Source organism: Pagrus major, chromosome 18 (genome assembly GCF_040436345.1).
Source record: "Pagrus major chromosome 18, Pma_NU_1.0".
In the NCBI taxonomy this organism is placed as follows: domain Eukaryota; kingdom Metazoa; phylum Chordata; class Actinopteri; order Spariformes; family Sparidae; genus Pagrus; species Pagrus major.
In genome coordinates this window covers 25,897,580-25,924,427 of record NC_133232.1, presented here as the reverse complement: position 1 = coordinate 25,924,427, position 26,848 = coordinate 25,897,580, and the positions used below count along the sequence as shown (strand labels likewise).

The 26,848-nt window shown below is 41.1% G+C and overlaps 3 protein-coding genes and 1 pseudogene across 3 annotated transcripts; all 4 read right to left on the bottom strand.

Annotated features, from left to right (window-relative positions):
• Window positions 1-1,049: 1,049 nt before the first annotated feature.
• LOC141013000 (protocadherin gamma-A11 pseudogene) lies at window positions 1,050-6,855 on the bottom strand (annotated as a pseudogene).
• A 5,092-nt stretch (window positions 6,856-11,947) lies between these two features.
• Window positions 11,948-14,341, bottom strand: LOC141012999 (protocadherin gamma-A6). The gene has a single exon (XM_073486539.1). It carries the CDS (start codon window positions 14,339-14,341, stop codon window positions 11,948-11,950), a length of 2,394 nt encoding a protein of 797 aa, XP_073342640.1.
• A 2,590-nt stretch (window positions 14,342-16,931) lies between these two features.
• On the bottom strand, window positions 16,932-19,247 carry LOC141012998 (protocadherin gamma-A11-like). The gene has a single exon (XM_073486538.1). It carries the CDS (start codon window positions 19,245-19,247, stop codon window positions 16,932-16,934), a length of 2,316 nt encoding a protein of 771 aa, XP_073342639.1.
• Window positions 19,248-22,970: 3,723 nt separating this feature from the next.
• Window positions 22,971-25,388, bottom strand: LOC141012997 (protocadherin beta-15-like). The gene has a single exon (XM_073486537.1). It carries the CDS (start codon window positions 25,386-25,388, stop codon window positions 22,971-22,973), a length of 2,418 nt encoding a protein of 805 aa, XP_073342638.1.
• Between the last annotated feature and the right edge of the window lie 1,460 nt (window positions 25,389-26,848).

Below are 26,848 nucleotides of genomic sequence, written 5' to 3'. Positions count from 1 at the left end.
GCAGCAACACAAGCAGTCCTATTTGCCGTCGAAATCCATAAAACAATCGCCATCTTGCGCATATGTAGGTGAGAAATCCACGATCTGCCATCATGGCAACAAAGACGAGTAAAGGGTGACTTATATCCACTTGATATGACGATAAAGATGCCTCTAATATGTCCGTATCCTGGTAATATCTCAAGACGTCATCAACGTTTACATGTAAGTCTGAGAGACCATGTTCTCTCTTTAGTGCCTCAAACCTCGATTAAACACAGAGAGCCTTCTTCACTGTGCAGTCAGTCAGGGGGTGGACTGAATGACGACACAACACAGACAATATTTCACTGACCAACAGCGTCGCTTAGAGTCTAAAGAGTGAACATCAGGCTGAGACCACAGTACTGACACTGTAAAACAGACTGATAGAATTAACATTTCTAATATTGTGAATTAAAGATTGTCGGAATCACAATATTTGTAAATTAAAGCAAGTAATAATACAGCACATGTTAGTATAACTATATCACTGAAAAAGAATAAAATGACGTACGACAACGACTTATTCAAAGTGGAAGAGAAAAAGATAGTAAACTCTTAATTTTCAAAAATGAGCCTACAACTCAGCAGATCCACCTTAATACATGAAACGTCCGTCCTCAAATGAAGTAAAACATACACATCAGCTAAAGGACAGTTATTGTAGTAAAAAAAAAAAAAAAAAGGTTTTGATCATAAAACCAAAGTTATGCATCCAAACAACAATGCATTTCCATACATGGTTTTACGCTACACATAGAGTAATATGGAAATTAATCTGTCGTGAATGTAATATTAATGTGGAAAAAAAAAATCTGTGTGATGATTCTGTTTAATGAGAAAATGTGTTGCCAATAGGAAGAGTAGGTTGTAGGGTGATTTTCATAAAGTGCAGCAGCAGAATTCCTATCAGGTGTCGCAAACAGAGTGAGACACTGTCCAAGGTGCTGAAAGTGACAGTGTAGCGTCAAACTGCTTTTAATCAACCGAACGACAAAACACAGAGACCACAGGTGAATTTAAATTGTTTAACTAACCTCTAGAGGTGAGTCTGGTTCGTCCAGGATGCTCTTCTCATTCTGCATCCGCTGCATCGTCCCTGTAGAACTGGGGTCCATTATCAACACGTTCTGACTACCAGCTCTGCCGAACTTACAGTCACTCCTTCTGGAGTCAGTCGTCCTGCACACCTCGTAGTTGTACACGTGTGGGAGAGTCCCTGTCCCCAAAGTGTCTGAGTAACGTGGAGGATAATATGGAATCACAGGGAGACTGGAGTGATACAGGACGCGAGACTGTCTCCATCTGTAGATTTTCACTGATATAATAACCACTAAACACGTGATGAACAGGAAGGACACTACAGCCAAAGCCAGCACTAAGTAAAAAGTCAGGTTGTCATTGTACTCCTTGTCGTGAGGAAAGTCAGTGAACTCCGACAGCACTTCAGGGAAGCTGTCCGCCACCGCCACGTTAACAATGACTGTAGCTGAACGAGAGGGCTGCCCGTTGTCCTCCACTATAACAGTCAGTCTCTGTTTCACAGCATCTTTATCAGTCACCTGGCGGATAGTTCTGATTTCTCCATTCTGTAAGCCCACTTCAAACAGCGCCCTGTCTGTGGCTTTCTGCAGTTTATAGGAGAGCCAGGCATTCTGTCCAGAGTCCACATCAACAGCCACCACTTTAGTCACCAGATAGCCCACATCTGCTGAACGAGGCACCATTTCAGCCACCAGAGAGCCACCAGTCTGGACCGGGTACAGAACCTGAGGAGGGTTGTCGTTCTGGTCCTGGATCATTATTTTCACACTCACATTACTACTGAGTGGAGGAGAGCCTCCATCCTGCGCTTTGACGACGAGCTGTAGTTGTTTGATCTGCTCATAATCAAATGAACGTACTGCGTGTATCACTCCACTTTCTGCATTAACAGAAACATACGCAGAAACAGGAGTTCCGCCTATCTCAGACTCTTCCAAAATATAGGAAACACGGGCGTTCTGGTTTTCATCGGGATCTTTAGCGGTAATACTTAGTACAGATACACCTGGAGAGTTATTCTCGGTGACGAAAGCAGTGTAAGAGCCTCGTGGAAATACTGGAGCATTATCATTAACATCCGAGACCTTCAGATAAAAGGTTCTTTTGGTTGAGAGAGGAGGCGATCCTGCGTCTGATGCAATAACAGTGATGTTACATTCTGACAGATTTTCACGATCTAACGCAGCATCAGTCATCAATGCATAATAATTTCTCACGTTGGATTTAATTTTAAAGGGAACATTGCCTTCGATCGTGCACCTTACTTGTCCGTTTTCACCCGAATCAAGATCTTTAACATTAATTATGCCAATGGTGGTACCAACGGGGGAGTCTTCTGAGACAGGACTCGTGAATGACATGACATTAATGACCGGAGCATTATCATTTACATCGATAACCTCAATTTCAACTTTGCTAGAATCAGTCAATCCGCCTTGATCTTTAGCTTCAACCCTGAACTCAATTTTTCTGTCTTTTTCAAAATCTATTTCCTTTGCCACATATATTCTTCCAGTAGCCTCATCGATATCGAACAGATCAGCTATTCCTGCTTTTGATTTTGAAAAGGAATACGTTACATGTCCATATGAACCGCTATCTATGTCGCTTGCATTCACAGTGACAATATGACTGCCTTTTGGTGCATTTTCAATCACTGTGGCCTTATACACAGATTGATTAAACACAGGAGCATTATCATTAGCATCTAGAATATTGACATCTATATTTACTGTACCAGATCTCTGTGGATTTCCTCCGTCCACAGCCAACAGTTTGAGGGACAGGCGTGGCTGTGCTTCTCTGTCTAAGGCTTTCTGAAGCACCATTTCAGCATATTTACTGCCGTCCGGATTAACATGTTGTTTCAAAACAAAATTGTCGTTCGGAGTTAAAATGTAGTTCTGCAGACCGTTTTCCCCAACATCAGCATCGTCCGCACTCTCTAGAACAAAACGGGATCCGAGCGCAGCTGATTCGCTTATTTCAAACTCCAAGTGGCTGTTTTGGAAAGAAGGAGCGTTGTCGTTTACGTCTAATACTTCTATGGTCACCGGGTGCAGCTCCATTGGCTTTTCCAATAAAATCTCAAAGGTAAAGCTGCACGGTGTGACGTCTCCACAAAGCTGCTCTCGGTCTATTCTCTCATTCACCACCAAAGTCCCTTTGTCTGCCTTCAGCTCGGTGTACTGGATGTTTTCTCCGGTCACGATGCGGGCCCGACCAGAACGGAGCCTTCTCAGATCCAAACCGAGGTCTTGTGCGACGTTACCAACAAGAGATCCTTTCTTCATCTCCTCTGGGATCGAATACCGGATCTGTGCCTCCGCTTGATTAAGAAAAATAAACTGAATAATAACCAGGCAGACTGCCCCACGCAATTTTCCGAACAATCGCCATCTTACTCCTCTGTCTAGATGATGTTCTTCAAATGCCATCTGAAAAACAGCGTCCTCAAGCAAAGCGAATAATGGACTGAAGATGAGTTCAACTCACTGATGAAAACACATACATTCCAGGTTAATTTAGATCAGCGTTAGAAGTGTAAATCAACTGCTTATCCGATGAGCTTCAGCTCGAATGAAACACAGACCACCCCTTCTTGTGAAACGCAGTAACAGGGGAGGGAACAGCGCTGCCTCATGAGGAACAGTAGAATTGGTTTACCAGGCAACAGCGTCACTTAGAGGATAACATGTGGAACTCGTACAGCCAGAGATCCAACTCTACGAGTTTGGTCTTTCAGGTGTTATTCTCTTTAGAAAAAGCATATTTAGCAATATAAATACATAAATTTTTGCTAATTCAAATCCCTGATTTAATGCTTCAACATGAAATGAGAATAGAGACAGAAATGTATGGAGAAAAGGCTCTCTTTAATTACCCAGAAACTTCTACCTAATATGCAGAAATCAAAGTTTTCTTTTCTGTTGGCAAACGTGTACATCTCTAAGACCATCAGCGGTTGTCTGGTTAAAATAAAGACAGAGATAATATCGAATAGACAAACGTGATGATTAATGTGTTTTGTTGTTAATATGTGTGATTTTAATATTCTGTATATTTCACGGCAAAATCAGACTTGCCGAAATGAGCGTGTCGTTGTCTCCATAAAAATAAACAAAGCAGAAGCCGAAAGTTCCTTGAAATGAATGAATATATATAAAAATAAATAAATACATTGTTATTGTTATCATTAAAATCAACCAGGGTCTCTTCAAAGTCAACCCAGCCCAACAACCTCGAATAACAACAGTATCTCAGTGCAGAGCAGCACTTCAGCACCATGGACAGAGGAAGAGCTGTCAACACGGTCCTGTGCAACATGGTTTTATCTGCTCACTATTCCAGCAACAATTAATAATAAACACCTTCTATGAACATTTTGTTATTGTGACAACTTACCAGAGTAGACATGTGAGACATGACTGATGACTGCCCTCCATTCTGCAGAGTTTCAGTTCCATCCACACTAACCAAACTTTGAGTCAGTGGTTGCGCATACTTGACGTCACTCTTTCTGGAGTCAGTCGTCCGGTACACCTCGTACGCGTGTGGGAGAGTCCCTGTCCCCAAAGTGTCTGAGTAACGTGGTGGATAATATGGAATCACAGGGAGACTGGAGTGATACAGGACGCGAGACTGTCTCCATCTGTAGATTTTCACTGATATAATAACCACTAAACACGTGATGAACAGGAAGGACACTACAGCCAAAGCCAGCACTAAGTAAAAAGTCAGGTTGTCATTGTACTCCTTGTCGTGAGGAAAGTCAGTGAACTCCGACAGCACTTCAGGGAAGCTGTCCGCCACCGCCACGTTAACAATGACTGTAGCTGAACGAGAGGGCTGCCCGTTGTCCTCCACTATAACAGTCAGTCTCTGTTTCACAGCATCTTTATCAGTCACCTGGCGGATAGTTCTGATTTCTCCATTCTGTAAGCCCACTTCAAACAGCGCCCTGTCTGTGGCTTTCTGCAGTTTATAGGAGAGCCAGGCATTCTGTCCAGAGTCCACATCAACAGCCACCACTTTAGTCACCAGATAGCCCACATCTGCTGAACGAGGCACCATTTCAGCCACCAGAGAGCCACCAGTCTGGACTGGGTACAGAACCTGAGGGGGGTTATCGTTCTGGTCCTGGACACGCACAATGACTGTTGTGTTACTACTTAGTGGTGGAGAGCCTCCATCTTGCGCTTTGACTCGTATGCTGTACTCCTTTACTTGTTCATAGTCAAGTGAACGCAGAGACTGAATGACTCCACTCTCCGTATTAATGGAGAAATATACGGAGACAGGATTTCCACTGACCTCACCGTCAATTAGAAAATATGATATGCGTGCATTCTGGCTCTGATCTGGATCTGTGGCGTGGATCTGAAGCAGAGTGACACCAGGAGAATTGTTCTCCATTATCTGAGTACTGTAAACACTTTGGCTGAAAGCTGGTGCGTTATCATTAACATCAGTAACGTCTAAAACGACAGTTTTCCTGCTTGATAAGGCAGGCAGGCCCTCATCTGTGGCAGTGAGAGTGATGTTGTACTTGGAATGCTTTTCTCGGTCAAGATTTTGATCCGTGACCAATGTGTAATAGTTTCTGAGAGACGATTTAATTTTGAACGGAAGATTTTCATCTATATTCAAATGAACCTGTCCACTTTTACCTGAATCTTTATCTTGGACACTGATCAGCGCCACAACTGTGCCAGGAGTTGAATCCTCTGAAATTTTACCAGCATATGAAGCCATTGTGATTATTGGACTGTTATCATTAACATCTCCTATCTCGATTATTAATTTGCTGGCACCTGCTACACCCCATGGATCTTTTGCTTGAAGGTTTATTTCGTAATTTTGAGAAACCTCATAATCGATGTCGCCGGTGAGTTTAACCTCTCCCGTGTAAGAATTTATTTCGAAAGGACAATCCTCCTCTAAATGGGTGAAAGAATATGTGACGTTACCATTGTAACCTTGATCCGCATCCGCAGCACTGACTTTTGCAATAACTGTACCTCGCAAAACATTTTCCAAGACAGATGCTTTGTATACGGACTGCGTAAAGACAGGTGCATTGTCGTTTGCGTCCAGAACAGACACATGTATCTTTACTGTTCCAGACCTCTGCGGCTCCCCACCATCCACAGCCGTTAATATGAGTGCATGCTCGCTTTGCTTCTCGCGGTCCAAACTGCTCTGAAGCATTATTTCAGCATATTTACTCCCATCTGTTCGAGTGTGTTGTTTGAGAACAAAATGATCGTTTGTCTTTAAAGAGTAGCTTTGCAGTGAATTTATTCCTACGTCGGGATCAGCTGCGCTATCAAGCAAGAACACAGTCCCTGTGGGCGTCGATTCGCTTATTTCCAAATTAATCTCCTTTTTGGGGAAAGCAGGAGCATGATCGTTTACATCTTGTATTTCGATGGTAATGGAAAACAATTCAAGTGGATCTTCGAGGACAATTTCTAGACTAAAGCTGCAGGGCGATTTCTTGGCGCATAATTTTTCTCTGTCAATTCTTTCATTGACAATGATGTGCCCTTTGTTCTGGTTCAGCGCGACGTATTGGTTTTCACCATCTATAACAAGTCGAGCCCGACCAGAAACCAACCTTTTGATATCCAAGCCCAGGTCTTTTGCAACGTCTCCGACGAAGACGCCTTTCCTCATCTCCTCCGGTATAGAATAACGAATTTGTCCGCTCGCCGCAGCAACAACACAGAAAAGCAAAATGGGGACTCTCAAATCCAGTGAGGTGCCTTTGCTCTTCAGACTATCCATTTCCTCCCGAGAATATCAGATCAAAAATTACAGTTATCCGTGTAGGGAGTCACACCTCGCTTAAAATATTGACCAAATAGTTTGTTGTCTTCAGTCAAAGCCATACAATCCCACCACCCATGGTAGAGCCTTATATGCACATAACCATCGCCTATTTCTTTCGAAGACGGGCGTTGACTAGTAATAAGGCTCATGTTAGACAAAGAGTCTGCTTAGGCAACAGCACCACCAACAGTGGCCAAGTGAAACAACACCATCAGCATCGGTGCGAGGACAAATAACTGTCTGGTCTGTATAATCAAATGTAACCAAACTTTATGAGCCCTTCCTGTCTAACCTATAATTTTGTGGATATACAAAATTCAAATTCAGTAAGGAAGAAAAGTCTGTCTAAGATGTCACTATTTACAGATTGATTATTAATCACAATGTTATTATATAGTAACCTGTCAATTGTCACCACGTTAAAATATCAATTTACGGGGGAAAAAAACAGGTCATCACCTCAGGGAAACTGTGTATGGTTTTGGAAAATTGGTCCCAGTAATCACACAACTTCCCTCGAGGTCCTTTTAAAAGTGTAACATGTGGCAGAAATGTGGACAAATACGCACATAAAATAAAAATGTACAGTATGGATGGACAGATGGATAGATAGATAGACAGACAGACAGATAGACAGATAGACAGATAGATAGATAGATAGATAGATAGATAGATAGATAGATAGATAGATAGATAGATAGATAATCTCTTCTTTCCTTATCTAGTCTGACTGATAAATCCAGTGACCTACATTTGAGCACTGGAATTAACATCCACAGTACAACTACTGCAACACTCATCCACAAGCACGAATGAACACTGACACAGTTCACAGGAGTAGGTTTCTTTACCATGCAGCTAAAACATGTCGGCTCAGGTAGGATTGCGCATTTTTTAAATGGGTCACGGTGGAGCTTTGCTCACTCAAAATATTAGCATGTACTGCTGCAGAGCATAACATTCTGCACATCATGATTGTGCATTATTCAGGCAATGACTGCACGGCAGCAGCCCGATGATTAATATTCATGTAGTTTAAAGCCTAGCGGCGGAAGCACACAACACACAAAAATAATAGAGCAACACAGCAGCCTGTGTTACAAGACTGTTAGCTACAATTTCAGTCTTGCATAAATATGACTTTCAAAGCAGCATTTTGGTGTCATCCATAATTTTATGTTTGTTAGTTGGTTTCAATACAGTTTGTGTGTGGTGAAAAATAGATACAGAGGGAAAGAGACAGAGTTGAGAAAGGAGATGAATAAAAGGATAGAAACTCATTCTGGGTCAACTGTGTTCCCTATTGATTTTGGGCGTTAAGTGTGGTGTTGATGAGGCTATAATACGAACATAATAAACCAATACATAGTGGTGTACTGTATTAGAAAGAAGGAGAAAGAAAAATGATAATCGTCTTACCTGCTGCATGGAAAAGGAAGTTTCATTCAAGGATTGCACCAAAAAAAAGAAGAGAAAAAAGAAAACAGTTAGTGTGAATCTTGATAAACACAAATTAATTACATCTTGTCACATTATTTTACATTCATATGCATTACATACATATTCATAGTGAAATAACAAATAATATATACGTTGATCTTGTGATATATCAGACACTGTCACTCTATAACTGCCCTGATGAAGTCACTACAAACAAAGTGCTATAAGAGAACTGTCAGAGACTGCTTTACATCAAGATACAACCAAACCATGACACATTTCAAACAAATAGTCTGATTCCTGATAGATGTCCAAGTTCATCAGTTGCATAATGCAGTCTATTTATTGACTACTTTGCTGTTTTATGGAGCCGTGTTTTCATCTTTGACTTGAGTCTTCAAAAGGTACCTTTGTCAGTCGGCAGCCGGTAAGAGTGCGTCTGATTATTGCCACAAAAAGACAGCTCTCTCACCTTTAACTTGAGGTTAGATACCCTTTGTGGTAACCTACTAGGTAGCGATAAGGCATAATGTCTATTTCTGAGCACTTAACTTACATTATACTATGCAGCTTTTATTCTTTAACCAGCCTAACTTAAAAACTGTCATCCTGTGAGGTTTCTATTTAGAGCAGTGACACACAAAAAAAGGTTCACACACTTCACAGCTACAATATCGAAATTATCTAATGCACTAACGGACTAAAGTGACACTGCACAACGACAATTAATGTACACATGAGGGCAGTCACGCGCAGTAATGTTAACACTATCTGAAAAGCCAAAATTAGTCCAATATGCATACACGGTACATACATTTAAATGATATTACACATAGTCCCTGATAGATTTAGTAAAAGATAGTGAGATGATACCAAAAGTGTTACATTCCTAAACAAACATCAGTACATCAGTCTATATAAATACACACAAACAAAGCAGTATCATAGAGAGCAATATCATCCTTCTATGATATAGCCTTGTTTGTGTTTATTTTTACAGACTAATGTGTTGATATTTGTTTGAGAAGTTAACCCTTTTGAGTACTATCTAGCTATCAGGGCCTGTGTGCAATATCATTTTAATGTTTGTATATGCATATTGGTATACTTCTGACTTTTCAGAGACTGTTATTGTGACTGCTCATGTGGCTTTTCACATGACTGCTCTTCATGTGTACATAAGATGGCATTGTGCATAGTCACTTTAGTCTGATGAAGGGCAGGTTTGATCCAAATGTAATGTATTTGGTGCAGCAAATATTTTGGACATTGAAGCCCTGCAGTGTTTCATGTTTTGCATATATTGGAATTAGCACGTCCTTCTGTTTTTGCACAATTATTTAGAAAAGTCACATTTTCAAAGTATATGACAGTTTATAACATTAAAACAAAAGTAGAGTGTTGTGCAATAATCATTTGACAACATATAATCAGATGTATGTGATAAGAAAAAGAAACTGATGCCAACACAGTTACCTAGTAAAAGATATTCTTTCTGTGTTTTAAACAAATACACACAAAAAATTATAGCTTGAAGGGGCAAAAATGCCCATTTTAAAGAGTTATGTGCTGCAGATAATGTGTCATCGGTTTTCCAACATTTCTCTACATAAGATGTTTCTATAAAGCACAACTAAACTACTCACACTATTCAATGAACACTGAAAACTCTGTGATGCTTGTGTTAATTGAAATCAGCCATGCTGTTAAACTGACATACTTTTCTATCATGCTCCAATATGTCAACCGCACTGCTCAAAACTGTGTTCTTGTGACCCAGATAATAAAAAAAATTAAACAGTGCTTGTTTTTTCCCCTTTTCCCTTCCAAGGCTGAAATTAGGAGCACAAATGACCCTGCAGCTGTAACATGAAACAGGAATACACATGAATTCACATGGGAATTGTTTTGATGACAAAACCTCTATGCTTCACTACATGACACATTCAGTAGCAGGCAGGAATATGTGCAAACACACACACACACACACACACACACACATCACCATTTAACTGTTGTATAAGACTCTACCCACTAACCTAGCTACAAACTATGGTACTTTTCAACATTCATACATATAAAAACGTTCTTGCCACTTACAAAGTACTTATTTCTTACACATTTTTTCTTTTCTTTTGAACTGTTGTATGTATATAAAAAATAACAATATGGTTTAAATGAAAGGAAGAATTACTATTCTTCTATTTTTCTGTCTGTTTTGTAGCAGCAGTGGCAGCACTGTGCAAGACATCAGACTGATATCTAATGCAACAGCTGAATGTTTTTTTAAAAATCATCCTTTCATTCTCCATAACACCAAGGTAAATAATATTAAGCACTGGTATTTAAGCATCACATTACTTACTGATGTCTACAGATTCAAATGCAACATCTTACACACTGGATATTAAATGGACCCATGAGAAATGTCACTGGACAATTACCTAACAATCAAACTGAATATTTTAAATGAGCTGCTAAATGATGGCAATCTACTCATGTTGTTTTCCATTAACTGTGTATGACTTGTAGGTGCACTGTGAGCAGAAAAGTAAAAGGATCTAGAGGAGGTTTATTTGAGTTTTATTTACCAGCATGTTGCGAAAATGTTTTGCTCAAATCTGAGAGGAGGCATGTTGTACTGCACAGAAATGCATGCAAGTCTTTGTCAGCATGCACGTTTTATTTATCGCGTTGTTGGATTTTTGTTATGATGACCATAAATTTGGGTTTATGTTATGAATGTCCTTCACTTGTGTCCTTCGCCAGAAAAGCAAAACACAATCTTCTCTTCAACTTTATTTTTCATCAGTTTGCAGTCATACTCTGTTTACATAATGTTTGATTCACAGCATGTAGTGCAAAGCTTTTATTATGTCTCTGTCACAAACATGTCATTATGTATTATTTTGTGAAAACATTATAAAGCATTTTCAAAACTTGGTTGCAGTGTATTCCACTTCAAAAATGTACTAAAAGTGAAAAGGCCGTTTAACAAAAAATACAAATAAAAGAGCCAAAGACAAATATGCCACGTACAAAGCAAAAGATGAAAGCTAAATTCTCAACTGTATCACTATCATAAACAGCTGTCAGAAAGATCAGCCATGAATTTCAAAGAGAGGAAGGAAAAATAAGACACATCAACTCTATATAATGTATCACATAGGTTATATCCCTGTCACAAAGCCATACTATCTGTTGATTGTTCAGTCTTTGAATGAAAAAACAACAATAACAACAAAAAAACAATTTCAAATAAAACAGATTACTGTGTTTATGAAACTATGAGACTGTTTACGAGAATATTTCTTTAAACTATCTACAAGTTAAGATTACTATGTTCAAGGTTTGGTCGTGGAGAGATGAGGTTCAGGTTATATAAAAAAACCTCCAGTTTATAACAAAACATATTGATGCATTGACACGTTTTCATGCACAGGTACTTCCGTGGAAAATGTTCACATTTTTAACTCACACAACCACAATATATTTGACAACTATGACAAAATCTAATTATAATATATTTGGCAGTCAGAGGATTCAAAGTGATGTCACAGTACAGTGATTCATTTACAACATATTTACATTATGTTATGGCCAACTCTTATTGCAACACGTAACAAGGATGCGGTGCACCTGCCCTCACCTTCAGAGTATTTCTATCTGTACTAGTGCGCCTAAGGGTGCTTTGATAGGCTGCACTTCGTTTCTTAAGTGTGTCAGTGTCTGTGTTTGAGACGAAACGAAAATCGCCTCTCCAGGACCCGGTGGTCAAGAAGGAATCGTACCGCTCATCTTTCAGCAGGGTCCCACACCGGCTTAGATCTGTAAAACTAGGCGGGCAGTAGGTCGTGGGGAAAACGGGGAGACTAGTGGTGGTCGAACGGTAAACATAACCACGCCTGCACAGCTTAAAATAAAACACACCGCTGATTAAGAGGATGAAAAGAGAGGAAACTGCTGCCAGGGCGATAATCAAATAGAGAGTTATGTTTTCGCTGTCTTGTGATTCTTCTGCAAACTCAAAGAGTTCGTTTAAAACTGGCAGCCCGTCTCCAACTGCTATGCTGACTGTGACAGTGGCGGAGAGAGTTTCGTGCCCGTTATCCGTCACTAAAACTAACACAGTATGTTTCGGCTCATCGTCCTCCATGAATGCTCGCACAGTTCTGATCTCTCCTGTATGCAGTCCGACCATGAACAGGTTGGGCCGCGTTGCTCTGATTATTCTGTATGAAAGCCAGGCGTTATGGCCGGAGTCGGCGTCCACAGCTACCACCTTAGTGACCAGGTAACCTCGAGGCGCTTCAACTGGCACCATATCTTCAGCTATGAACCCGGTGGTTTGGACAGGATATAAGACGACAGGTGCATTGTCATTTTGGTCTTTAATGAAAACGTTTACGGTGCAGGTGCTGGAGAGTGGAGGGTCGCCTCCATCTCGAGCTGTCACCTTAATTTGGAAGTGAACTGACTGTTCATAATCAAAGAGGCGTGATGTGAACAGCTCTCCTGTTTCTGCGTTGATGGTAAGGAAGGAGGACGCTTCTGAGTTTGTATCCCTTAATATTTGGTACAGGATTTTAGCATTGGACGCGTCATCAGTGTCCTCTGCCTTCACTTTCATCACAAACGTACCAACGGGTTGGTTTTCCAAGATGTTGGCATCGTACTCTTTCTGCGTAAAAGTTGGAGGGTTGTCATTTATATCAGTAACCACGATTTTTAAAACTTTTAAACCAGAGAGTGAGGGAGAGCCCGCGTCAGTGGCAGTCACTGTGATATTATATTCTGATTGAAATTCTCTGTCTAATATCCCGTCAGTCACCAACATGAAATAGTTTTTGACCTCTGATACAAGTTTAAATGGAACATCGTCTGGAATTGTACACGTGACGCGCCCACTGCTGCCAGTGTCCAAGTCATAAACATTAATCAGAGCAACCATAGTTCCTGGTTTAGAGTCTTCAGCCACGTTAGCAGAAGCTGACTTTATCTCAATCACAGGTTTGTTGTCATTAACATCAATGACGTCAATTACAAGTTTACAGTGAGAAGCCTGACCACCACCGTCTTTAGCCTGAACATCCAGCTCATGCGTATTGGCCTCTTCATAGTCAATAAGACCTGCCACCCGAACTTCTCCACTTAGGGGGTTAATTTCAAAAACTCCCCCCATCTTGTCTGACAGGTGACTGAAAGAGTATGTTATCTCTCCATAAACACCTTCATCCAAGTCTGTGGCATTGAGCGTTGCGATTACAGTCCCTATGGGCGAGTTTTCTGGCACAGAGACTTTGTAAACTCGTTGGCTAAAAACTGGGACATTGTCATTGGCGTCCAGAACACGGATAAAGATAGAAGCGGTTCCTGATCTGACTGGATTCCCGCCGTCAATCCCATTGATTTTCAGTACATGTTCAGCTTTTGCCTCCCGGTCCAGGGGTTTTTTAAGAACAAGTTCAGGATAAGCATTGCCGTTTATTTGTGTGCTCATTTCCAGTGCGAAGTGTTCATTCGGGCTCAGTTTATATTCGCGGACTGAGTTGGTTCCAAGATCGGGGTCATGCGCGCTCTCCAAGGGAAAGCGTCTCCCCAGAACTGTGGATTCGACCAAATCTAGTTTTATCTCTCCTGCAGCGAACACCGGGCTGTTGTCATTTATATCATTAATGTCCAAAACTAAACTGTATGCTTGAAGGGGATCTTCCAGCAAGAGCTGATACTGTAGGATGCAGACATTGGCTTGTGCGCAGAGCTCCTCTCGGTCTATCCGTTGGCTGATCAAAAGATTTCCTGACGCAGTGTCCAGCTCACACAGCTGTCGAGTTCCTTCGGCAACAACACGGGCTCGACGAGCATCAAGATCCCTTACTTTCAGCCCCAGGTCCCGCGCAACATTCCCGATAACCGAGCCCCGCTGCATCTCCTCGGGAAGGCTGTAACGGACTTCTCCAAACGAAACGCCAAATAGGGGGATAAACAGTAAAAAATGCATCCACCCTTTCAAGTTTTTCCGCTGGTCCATTATTAAACATGCTTTCAGAAACCGATGCGCTGTCGACATTTTAACTAAATCCTAAATGTAAAAATATCGACTGAAAATGCAGCTGTAACCCAACGGTTCCCTGCTTCTGTAGCCGAGTTAATCATGCTCTATTAGGGAAGCTGTCAGCTCGGATTCCTCTCTCTCTATCCCCATTTCACCACTACGCACACACACACACACACACACACACACACACACACACACAGTCTCTCTCTCCCTCTCCCTCCCTCGCTCTCACTCTCTCTCTCTCTCAGTAACTCACACACTCATGCACAGTCTCTCTCATTCTCTCCCTCACACCCACACAGAACACGCATGCCTACACAGCCTTCGGCTCTAACCCAATGCTCCAGTTCCACTGGCACAGATAGAGTGAGGCACGACAGAGCATCTCTGAGTCAGACAGTATAAAAGAGCGTCATCTAGAGACTGGGATGATTATTACAACAGTAGACAGTATGCTATGGGATGCATTATATTTGCTGATATTTTAATATCATTTTGCACGGTGACCTACATAAGACCAGGCAAAAATCCGTGTGTGGTAGAGTAATATTACACAAGACGAGCATTCATGTTTGAAGCGAGGGATGGACTCCTTAAAAGAAACAATACTTTGCGGCACAAAGCTTATTTTTGTTGATATTCTCTGAGATGTGTTGATTAATCGATGTGTCATATTAATTTAGTTTGTCAGACTATAGTTTGTGGTGCTCTACTGCATTACACTGCATTGAATCTGAACACATTCATACTATATCTGAGGAGATGACACTGGCCACCAGGAGAGGTCCAACACCGAGAGAGACACAGACAGACAGACAGAGAGTAAAAGAGAGCGAGAGAGAGAGAGAGAGAGAGAGAGAGAGAGAGAGAGAGAGAGAGAGAGAGAGATTACAGTCTGGTCTGTGTCCAACAGGGTTGAAAACACAGTTAGATCTGCAAAATATCAATGATGCCAAATGCCCAGCATCTAGGACTTGTACACACAGGAAAACGATTCCAGAAATCTCCCAACCTGGACATTACTTACAACGTCTTCCCTACATGCTACAGAGAACTCTACACCTGAACAACCAGCACAGGAAGAGTTTGTATACACACAACATCACACTCACAGACAGTTAAATCAGCCAAATATATGCAGGCGAAAAATCATCATTGATCACTACAAAATAGAGTGACCTCAGTAGGTTGAAGTTGTCTTGGTAAAAAGATGACCACACAGATAGGAATGTGGAAGTTCCTACATATTTCAGGAACATATGATGAAGTCCAGTGACCACATGGTTTGGTCACTGAACATGTTCTATTGATCCTGCTTGACATGGAGATTTCTAGAGCTACTGAGACAGTAAACTCTTTGAAAGTTAGTAGGGCATTACCACTGAAAATGAATGAAGACAATAGAGGGTTGGGACTTGCAGAATGCAGAAAATTATCAAACTTTATCACAGGTCTGATATGTGTGAGGTTAATTCAAGTTTGATTACAACAACAGGTCTATACTTACTACTAACAGTAAAGTCAAATAAATGAAATAAAAATGATTCATTTAAGCTGTTTGTGTAAGGATTCTTAGTTATGTATGTGCAGCTGATTTAAATCTCACGTCAAAAACTCAAAATTGAGGGAAACAGTTTATTTACTGTCTAATCAGACATGTAGTTATGTTGATAAACAATTATAATCCCTTCGTGATTCACATCCAATGCTAATATTTAGTATAAACATAAGAAGTGGTGTTGACAAAACTAACTGCAGGAGGGTTCCTAACAGTCAATCGACAGTCGATTGTATAGCAAACTGTTCCACCTTATCAGCAACTGTCAATTCACAAGTGTCAGGCATAAGTAACAAAACATAAACAATGTCTGCCTTTCACTGGCAACAAATGACAATAATTGTTTTTGAAAGTAAGTAAAATAAAGTAAAATGAAAAATAAGATAAAATATACAAAAATGTTCCACATGAGAAAAAGTATCAATTGTTCAAAAACAGATGAGGGTAGTGTCTACTGTAATATTTTTAAAAAGTTATTTTACATACTGTGTTTCTTTAAATAAATGTCATTATGTTACTATCTAACTATTTAAGTTATTATCACTTAAACCAAATAGTCATTGTTTGTTTAAGTTGACTTCGAGGGAGGTCAACTAATGTTTCATCTCAAGGGACTTGTGAAACCAGACATAAAGACTTAAACTGAAAAGATCTAAACAAAGACAATGTAAATATTTTGGAAAAGATGTCAAACGGAACAAATGAAACTCAGCATGACACAAAAGTGAAAGAGAATATAAGGCAGAAGTCAAGGGACCAAAAAATGGACCAAAAAGTGTTCAGCACCATGGACAGAGAAATTAGTTAGACCAGTTAAAGTTACTCCCCTGGATAAAAAAAGAAGAGGGACATGACATGGAACACTAACCAAAACAAGTGTGTGTGTGTGTGTGTGTGTGTGTGTGTGTGTGTGTGTGTGTGTGTGTGTGTGTGTGTGTGTGTGTGTGCACGCGCGCTCAAAATAAAGTGAAGGTGTTACACATCTGGGACAGATAATGTGACACATGTGCCTACCTCAGGAGAACCATCACAGTCTCCAAACACATCTGCAAAGTCTGATGGACTTTTCCTCAGAGTCTGGTCAGCAGGCAGTGTGTTGTCATTGTAAGATGTCACAAACTTAAAGTCACTGGTTCTAGATCCTGTTGTCAGGTATGCGTCATAGTTGTAAGCGCTGCGTAAAGTTCCTGTGCCGTCAACATCTGCGTAATTAGGAGGGAGATAAGCGCTGGGGATGGCGACTGCTCCATCAAACAACAATCTGGGCTTTCTCCTGCGACAAAACCTCACACCCAGGATGATGATGATGAAGGTCAGGAAAAAGGTGGACACAGACACCAGCGCGATGATCAGATAAGAGGTCAGTTTGGAATTCTTCTCATCATAAGAAATGTCCTTCAGTTCTGGCACCTCAGCCAAGTTATCAGAAATAAGTAAATACATGGAACAGGTGGCAGAGAGAGAGGGCTGTCCGTTATCTTTCACTGCCACAATAAGGTTCTGTTTCATGCTGTCAGATTCAGAAATGTCCCGCTGTGTCCTGATCTCTCCGCTGTGGACACCAATAGTGAAAAGTCCCGGATCTGTGGATTTCACTATATGATAGGAGAGCCAGGCGTTCTGTCCGGAGTCCGCGTCCACCGCTATCACTTTGGACACCAGAGAGCCTCCGTGTGCAGCTTTGGGGACCAGCTCGGTCATGAAGGAGTTGCCCTCCGGGGCGGGGTACAGTATCTGAGGAGAGTTGTCATTCACATCCGATATGAACACACTGACGGTCACGTTGCTGCTGAGAGGAGGAGAACCGTTGTCTCTGGCCATCACCTGCACTTTAAAACTCCTGAACTGTTCATAATCAAACGACCTCACAGCGTGGATCACCCCCGTGTCTCCGTTAACAGACAGATAGGAGGACACCGGGGCACCGTTCACCTCACCGGGTAACAGAGAATAAATCACTGTACCGTTTTGTCTCCAGTCAGGGTCTCGAGCAGTAACGGAACATAAAGTGGAGCCAGGTTTGTTATTTTCACTCACATATGCGCTGTACGACTGTTCCTCAAACACAGGTGGGTTGTCGTTGATGTCTGCTACAGATAACTGAACAGTTTTAGAGGAGGACAGAGGTGGAGAGCCCTCGTCAGTGGCAGTGATTGTAATGTTGTAATCAGACACTAGTTCACGGTCCAGTTGTCCTGTGGTCACCAGAGAATAATAGTTTTTAATAGAAGGAACCAACTTAAAAGGGGCTCCTTGCTGAATGGAGCAGCGGACCTGTCTGTTGCGCTCAGAGTCTCTGTCCTGCACGTTAATGATGCCCACCTCTGTACCAGGTGTGGTGTCTTCTGGTATGGGATTCGTCAGTGATTTTAAATTGACTACAGGGGCATTGTCATTCACATCAGTGATAGAAATGATTGCCTTCGCATAAGATGACAGCCCCAGTCCATCTTTTGCTTTAACGCGTATTTCATATGATGTTGTAGTTTCATAGTCAACGGCGCCAATTACTCGTATCTCACCTGATTTACGGTCAATACTAAATATCTTCTTTACATCTTCAGTGACATGTCCAAAGTCATAAGTCACATCTCCATTAATTCCCTCGTCTGCATCAGCAGCGCTCACTGTGACCACTACAGTATCTACAGGAGAGTTTTCAGGCAGACTGGCTTTATAAACGGCCTGGCTGAACACTGGCTCGTTATCATTAGCATCCAGCACAGTGACGTGTATGACTACAGTACCTGATCTCTGAGGAGAGCCACCATCTAGAGCTGTGAGGAGCACATTGATCTCTTCTTGTTTTTCACGATCAAGCTCTTTGTCAAGAATAAGGTGTATTGTGTTTCCATTAGCAGCCAAAATGAAATTATCATTCTTTTTAAGGCTGTACTGCTGAACTGAATTCTGTCCCACATCCGCATCGTGCGCCTCTTCTATCACAAAACGAGCTCCCCTGACTGCTGACTCTCGGATTTCTAAATTAATCGATTCTTCGTTAAATTGAGGCGAGTTATCATTGATATCTTGAATGTGGAGACTAATCCGATGAAGCTCGAGAGGATTCTCCAGCACAATCTCGTGTTTTAGGATGCACGAAGCCTTTTCTCCACAAAGCCCCTCTCGGTCAATCCTGTCGGCAACAATCAGCTCTCCGTTATTCAGGTTGATGTCACAGTAACGTTTATCGGTCCCGTCGGTGTCAATACGGGCTCTTCTGTTAGAGAGAGCGCCCGTCTCCAGCCCGAGATCCTTGGCTAAATTCCCAATGACCGATCCTCGTTTCATCTCCTCCGGAAAAGAATAGCTCAGGTCTCCATATGCGACATGCGAAAAAAGAAGCAGGAAATAAAACCCGCACGTGTAAAACAAGATTATTTTCGGATCCATCATCAACGACGAGCTCCTAACAGGTCGAAGAATAAAGCGGACAAAGGCAGTTCAACCACATAACACAAATAGCAACTGCGATTTAAGGGCACAGGAAGGTACGTCCACACCGAAGGACAGAGGAATTCATCTTAAGGCTGGTGTATAGCGCCACCGTGAGTTAAATTCAACACAAACACCGATGAAAAAAAATAAAAGAAACAGAGCGATTTGGCTACAGCCTGAATATAAATACAGTTAATCTGTAAATAAAACACAAACTACAACTAATATTATGTATAAGCAATATTTACAGATGCACTTATCCACTCTTGGTCCTGTGCTTAAGACCTGATCTCCTCACACAGTGATCAGCCTGTCATTTTGCTGTCACATTGCTGCATACATTAAATCTATATAAATAATGGACCCTCTGAGTGTGTAAGTGGTGTAATTTTAACCTGCTGGTCTGCAGGAGTATTCTCATACAGGATATCTTGGACTTAAAAGGTTTAGCCTCAGCTGTGTGTATGCCCTGATCAGTGTGGTTATATTTGTATTAACTTTTGGATATCTGACTCCTACTGTTGTCCCGTTGATGCTGTCTGCTTGTGTCCTGTGTGACCAAAACATAAAATAAAATAAAATATGTCCTACTTGTAAAAGCGGTGGAGCTGAATTTACTGTAATTACTTTAATAATGATTTGCACACCAGCAGGGTCACAAGGGTTTAGAATGAACACCTGCATCTGTAGTTGGATTAAAAAGGGAAGTAGTCGTCTGTGATATTTAAAAGGGAAGTTACTTTACGTTCTTATACTGAAGCACTAAAGGTTTACAGTTAACTGTTTACATTGTTCAGAGTATGTTCTGGGCTTTCAGTCTTGTTTTATTTGATAGGACACCTTAGATACTGATGGGAAAGATAGGAGAGAGGATGGTGGAGGACATGCAGCAAAGGGTCACATGTTGGAATCAGACAAAGGAAGCTGCTGAGGAATCAGCCTCTGTACAAGGGGCAGCAACAAGGGCACCCCTGATTAGATATGTATAAGTTTATGTACTTTACCAGCAGCTTAAATCACTTTCAGTTTAATTTAGTAAATCACCTATGAGGGAAAAAACAAACTAGTAATTGTGTGGAATTGATGAAACTATGGGGGAAACTAAACTAAAAGCTGCTGAAAAGTTACAATTCTCCATCTTGTTTCTTCTTCAAATTTGAAATCAGCTCACCATATAAACTCTTAAATTAGAGAAGAGTCCCAGCAAAGCTTTGTTTTGTTTGTATTTTAACAAGTATCAATTACTTTTGTTTTCTGTTTTGAGTTTTCTTTACTGGTTGCAGCTGTAGGATAATCCATAGGTTTATATCCATTGTAAACTCAATGCATGTTTGTTAAATTTAATCCTGTTGATATCACAAAGCTGACAGAGAAAGACAGAAGGAGGGAGAGATATGCAGCTTTGGCTGCTACTTGTTCTGTTTCATTTTAAACTTTATAGGAAAGGACTTGCAGAAACAGTAACTTAGCCTTCATATTCTTATGTAAATGCACCACAGTAAAGCTCAAAATATTGTAATAAAGTTGATTCCTGCACACTGCTCTTGCACTCAAGAAGAACTCATTTAATAAACAGGGTCTGAGGGGTTCCAATATCATATTTTATGTGCAGATAAAAAAAAAAGCCATAAATACAAGAGCAGAGCGTGGGAATCTCCTCTTTTCAAGATACTTTATGCAGACAAATGTAGTGTTGTTTTGTCTCTTGTTTAAGCAAAAAAAGACATGGTCTTTAAGGATTTTAAAGACCACCTGTGAGCATACTAAGACAAACTTGCAAAACACTGCAGATGTACAAATACTATGGTGATTTATGGTGATTATAACTGCTTTCCACACCCCATACAGCAAAAGAAGGAGTCAACCAGCCGTTCTCCTCTTTACCATCACAGAATAGAAACATAGGATAAACTTTACCACTGACTTTCAACAAGACAACAACAGATGCATTCTAATCTCACTATACAAAATATAATAAAACAAGCAGACCTGGCAGCACAGCCTTGACACATGTAGTTAAGACTTGTAATATAAACCCAGTCAATCCATAGAAGAAAAAAAATCAGGCAGAACAGCTGTTACCAAATTCACTGTACCATAAAAACTACTTGGGCTACCTGGAAGGGAAACTCCCTCATTCTGTCAGCATGACTGTCTAGAATACCTGTATGAAACACAGACTGTATTTTGATGAACATGGTGACTGATAATCTGTCAAGTCACAACCTGATAAAACATGTTTTATTGGTCTTCAACACAAGTATAAGCCTGGATCTTCACAATGAAAACAACCTGGACAAAATACACACATGATTCACAATGTAAGGAATAAAATAAAGGCCATTCATTCAGAGCATATCATTGAGCCAGCACAATCACTGCACACATGTCCACACTACATTGCAAACTGACAACTGCAATTAAAATCTCCCTACATTTGTATTATTTGTATTTCATAATCACGGTGGTCAGAAAGGACAGCGATCACCCACAACAAAAGTCAAACCAATTTAAGCCTGAACAAACACAGCTGTAAATAAAGTGTAGTGGACTTGATTCAAAATAACGTCAAACTATACATGTAATGCCATTCACCTGAAGAACCACCATTAGACAACAGTAGCATGTCTCATTCACTTCGTCATTATGATGTGAATTTCCTGATCTTAAGTGTAAGACCAATGTATACATAATTTTGGAGGAAATTTCTGATCAAAGCAATGAACAAATGATGAACAATCCGAGCAACATTAAATTGAGAACAAGCAATCAAGCTCAGTTTGAAATTTCTGATGGGACAAGTAGCAGAAAATTGCAGGCGTATGAAGAGAAATGCATTAAAAGTGAGATGTTTCTGTTTGTTTTGTCTGTTTTAGAGAGGAGAGACAGAGACAGAGATGTATCTGCCAGAAAGCATGAGCAAATCAGTCACATACTGAAAATGACATGAGTATAGCATACGTAATGTACACAGACGCAGTTTCCACTGCATCAACCAACATGTAGAATCTGTCAAAGGTCATCACTCAAAACTGAGTCACATTGCAGCCTTTATACTCCAGCTGACCAGTGGCAGAGAGGTTAGTGGGTAATCTTAAAAATGAATGTCGCTGTCACAACTTCACATGAACATTAAATGTCCTCTATGCTGACCAAAAACCAATAAAAAAAAAAAAAAAATACACCTACAAATGAATAATAGGCTCCAACAAAGTGACAAAATAAAAGCAGTTAAGGGAAGATTATGAAACCATGACTTTTGATAAAGACATATGCAAAATAAACATAAAATAATATGAATAAAAAAAGTTATTTGAGCAACAACAACGACAACAGCAACAACAAAAACTAAACAAATTATTGTGCAGACTTGGACAGCAAACATCTGATGTCACATGTTTACAGTTTGATAAAAATTAACATGGTTGAAATGAAATTGATTTTAGGAAAAAATAAATCAATAGCTTGTGGTGAAACAAGATTCAACAATGTGTGTGTGTGTGTGTGTGTGTGTGTGTGTGTGTGTGTGTGTGTGTGTGTGTGTGTGTGTGTGTGTGTGTGTGTAAAGTGAAGGTGTTACACATCTGGGACAGATAGTGTGAACCATGTTCCTACCTCAGGAGAACCATCACAGTCTCCAAACACATCTGCAAAGTCTGATGGACTTTTCCTCAGAGTCTGGTCAGCAGGCAGTGTGTTGTCATTGTAAGATGTCACAAACTTAAAGTCACTGGTTCTAGATCCTGTTGTCAGGTATGTGTCATAGTTGTAAGCGCTGCGTAAAGTTCCTGTGCCGTCAACATCTGCGTAATTAGGAGGGAGATAAGCGCTGGGGATGGCGACTGCTCCATCAAACAACAGTCTGGGCTTTCTCCTGCGACAAAACCTCACACCCAGGATGATGATGATGAAGGTCAGAAAAAAGGTGGACACAGACACCAGAGCGATGATCAGATAAGAGGTCAGTTTGGAATTCTTCTCATCATAAGAAATGTCCTTCAGTTCTGGCACCTCAGCCAAGTTATCAGAAATAAGTAAATACATGGAACAGGTGGCAGAGAGAGAGGGCTGTCCGTTATCTTTCACTGCCACAATAAGGTTCTGTTTCATGCTGTCAGATTCAGAAATGTCCCGCTGTGTCCTGATCTCTCCGCTGTGGACACCAATAGTGAAAAGTCCCGGATCAGTGGATTTCACTATATGATAGGACAGCCAGGCGTTCTGTCCGGAGTCCGCGTCCACCGCTATCACTTTGGACACCAGAGAGCCTCCGTGTGCAGCTTTGGGGACCAGCTCGGTCATGAAGGAGTTGCCCTCCGGGGCGGGGTACAGTATCTGAGGAGAGTTGTCATTCACATCCGATATGAACACACTGACGGTCACGTTGCTGCTGAGAGGAGGAGAACCGTTGTCTCTGGCCATCACCTGCACTTTAAAACTCCTGAACTGTTCATAATCAAACGACCTCACAGCGTGGATCACCCCCGTGTCTCCGTTAACAGACACATAGGAGGACACCGGGGCACCGTTCGCCTCACCGGGTAACAGAGAATAAATCACTGTACCGTTTTGTCTCCAGTCGGGGTCTCGAGCAGTAACGGAACATAAAGTGGAGCCAGGTTTGTTATTTTCACTCACATATGCGCTGTACGACTGTTCCTCAAACACAGGTGGGTTGTCGTTGATGTCTGCTACAGATAACTGAACAGTTTTAGAGGAGGACAGAGGTGGAGAGCCCTCGTCAGTGGCAGTGATTGTAATGTTGTAATCAGACACTAGTTCACGGTCCAGTTGTCCTGTGGTCACCAGAGAATAATAGTTTTTAATAGAAGGAACCAACTTAAAAGGGGCTCCTTGCTGAATGGAGCAGCGGACCTGTCTGTTTCGCTCAGAGTCTCTGTCCTGCACGTTAATGATGCCCACCTCTGTACCAGGTGTGGTGTCTTCTGGTATGGGATTCGTCAGTGATTTTAAATTGACTACCGGGGCGTTGTCATTCACATCAGTGATAGAAATTATTGCCTTCGCATAAGATGACAGCCCCAGTCCATCTTTTGCTTTAACGCGTATTTCATATGATGTTGTAGTTTCATAGTCAACAGCGCCAATTACTTGTATTTCACCTGATTTACCGTCAATACTAAACATCTTCTTTACATCCTCAGTAACATGTCCAAATTCATAAGTCACATCTCCATTAATTCCCTCGTCTGCATCAGCAGCGCTCACTGTGACCACTACAGTATCTACAGGAGAGTTTTCAGGCAGACTGGCTTTATAAACGGCCTGACTGAACACTGGGGCGTTATCATTAGCATCCAGCACAGTGACGTGTATGACTACAGTACCTGATCTCTGAGGAGAGCCACCATCTAGAGCTGTGAGGAGCAAATTGACCTCTTGTTGTTTTTCACGATCAAGCTCTTTGTCAAGAACAAGCTCTATGGTGTTTCCATTAGCAGCCAAAATGAAATTATCATTCTTTTTAAGGCTGTACTGCTGAACTGAATTTTGTCCCACATCCGCATCGTGCGCCTCTTCTATCACAAAACGAGCTCCCCTGACTGCTGACTCTTGGATTTCTATATTTATCAATTCCTCCTTAAATTGAGGCGAGTTATCATTTACATCTTGAATGTGGAGTGTAATCCGATGAAGCTCGAGAGGATTCTCCAGCACAATCTCGTGTTTTAGGATGCATGTAGCCTTTTCTCCACAAAGCCCCTCTCGGTCAATCCTGTCGGCAACAATCAGCTCTCCGTTATTCAGGTTGATGTCACAGTAACGTTTATCAGTCCCGTCGGTGTCAATACGGGCTCTTCTGTTAGAGAGAGCGCCCGTCTCCAGCCCGAGATCCTTGGCTAAATTCCCAATGACCGATCCTCGTTTCATCTCCTCCGGAAAAGAATAGCTCAGGTCTCCATATGCGACATGCAAAAAAAGAAGCAGGAAACAGAAGCTGCACAGCCGAAACGCGATAAATTTGTAATCCATCTTCAAGCACGAGTTCCTAAGACGTTAAAGAGTCGACGCAACAACACAGCTAAACACATAACACGAAATGTGCCAGCGATTCAGCGTGATTGTGGCTGTATCAAGAGCACGCAATGGGCGTACAAGAACGTCTGTCCACAAAGGATAGAGGAATTATAATCTTAAGGCTGGTGTATAGCGACACCGTGAGTTAAATTCAACAATAACACTGAACTGCAAAAATAAAAAGGGACACTTAAAATTAGTTGTAGCCTACATATCTTTATCCACTGTTCTTCAAAATAAAACAGAAGAAACTCCTAATTCGATGTCTACAACATTCAGAACAACATTCACCCACAATCAGTCCAAATCGGGACACCAGTTGCAACAAGCACTACTGTGTTTAATTCAATGCACTCATGACTGACTCACATTAAAGCCTGAAGACAGGATGCACTTCTTCAAGCCACCCTTTGTTCAGATGACTATATTGTGCATGCAAGCTTCATGCACAACCTGTAAATTAGTAAACATAAAGTACTGAATTACAACTGTGCTGAGCTGCTTACTGCTGCATTAAAACCTTCAATGGGCAAGTTTGCAGGTTAAACTAAAATAATGACACACCCGAGTCACCTTTGCAATCACATCACAGAGTTTTACAAGTTTGTTATACTAAACACTATGTCTTCAGTGGGATTAAGATAGTACAACTCCCCATTTAGTGCACTGCCTTAAATCTACCATACATTAGTGAAATTATTTGATTTTTGTTTTGAATTTTTCAATTGGTTGCAGCCTTATCTCAAGGTACGCTAACAGTTTTGCATCGTGTATTGTAATAAGGTGTTTGCTGACTACATCATAACTTAAATGTATGTGAACTAAATACATGTCTGTAAACTCTAGACTGACATCACCATGTTTGTAACTAGATCCGGGAGAAATATGGACTGTCTTTGTTCCTTCTTGGTCTGACATCCTACAACCAGCTTCAACTTGTGTTGACAAAGGTTTCATCTTTCAAACTCCATAAAGAGTGACAGGCATGCATTAAGTTTGTAAGCAGAAAAAAGTATTCAAATTCAGACTAAGAAACAACTCCGGTTAACGCTGTATCTCAGGAAAAGGGACAGCAAACAATTAAGAGACAGCTCCAAGAAAAAAATCACAATGTCTGAAAAATTGCTGCGGGGGACGACACTGCTCTACCACCACTAACGTTATACAACACTGCAAAGCGACAGATTGTATGGTGGTTTTTAGTTATTGCAGGAATTTAATCTCAATTCCCCACATGAAATGATGGGTAAATAGGGCTCAGTCGACACTTTGCAGGGATTTCTTTCTTCTCAGAGATGGAATAGATTTAAAATCATCTTGCAAAAAAATCACAATAAAGATCCAGGATACAGTCTGAAAGTGATATCCTCTCAGAAACACAACTTGTAGTTAGCACAAGCACTGAAGGTATCTCC

Coding starts and splice junctions, on each gene's coding strand:
- LOC141012999 (XM_073486539.1), bottom strand. CDS start 14,341: ATGCATTTTTTACTGTTTATCCCCCTATTTGGCGTTTCGTTTGGAGAA.
- LOC141012998 (XM_073486538.1), bottom strand. CDS start 19,247: ATGAAACGAGGATCGGTCATTGGGAATTTAGCCAAGGATCTCGGGCTG.
- LOC141012997 (XM_073486537.1), bottom strand. CDS start 25,388: ATGGATTACAAATTTATCGCGTTTCGGCTGTGCAGCTTCTGTTTCCTG.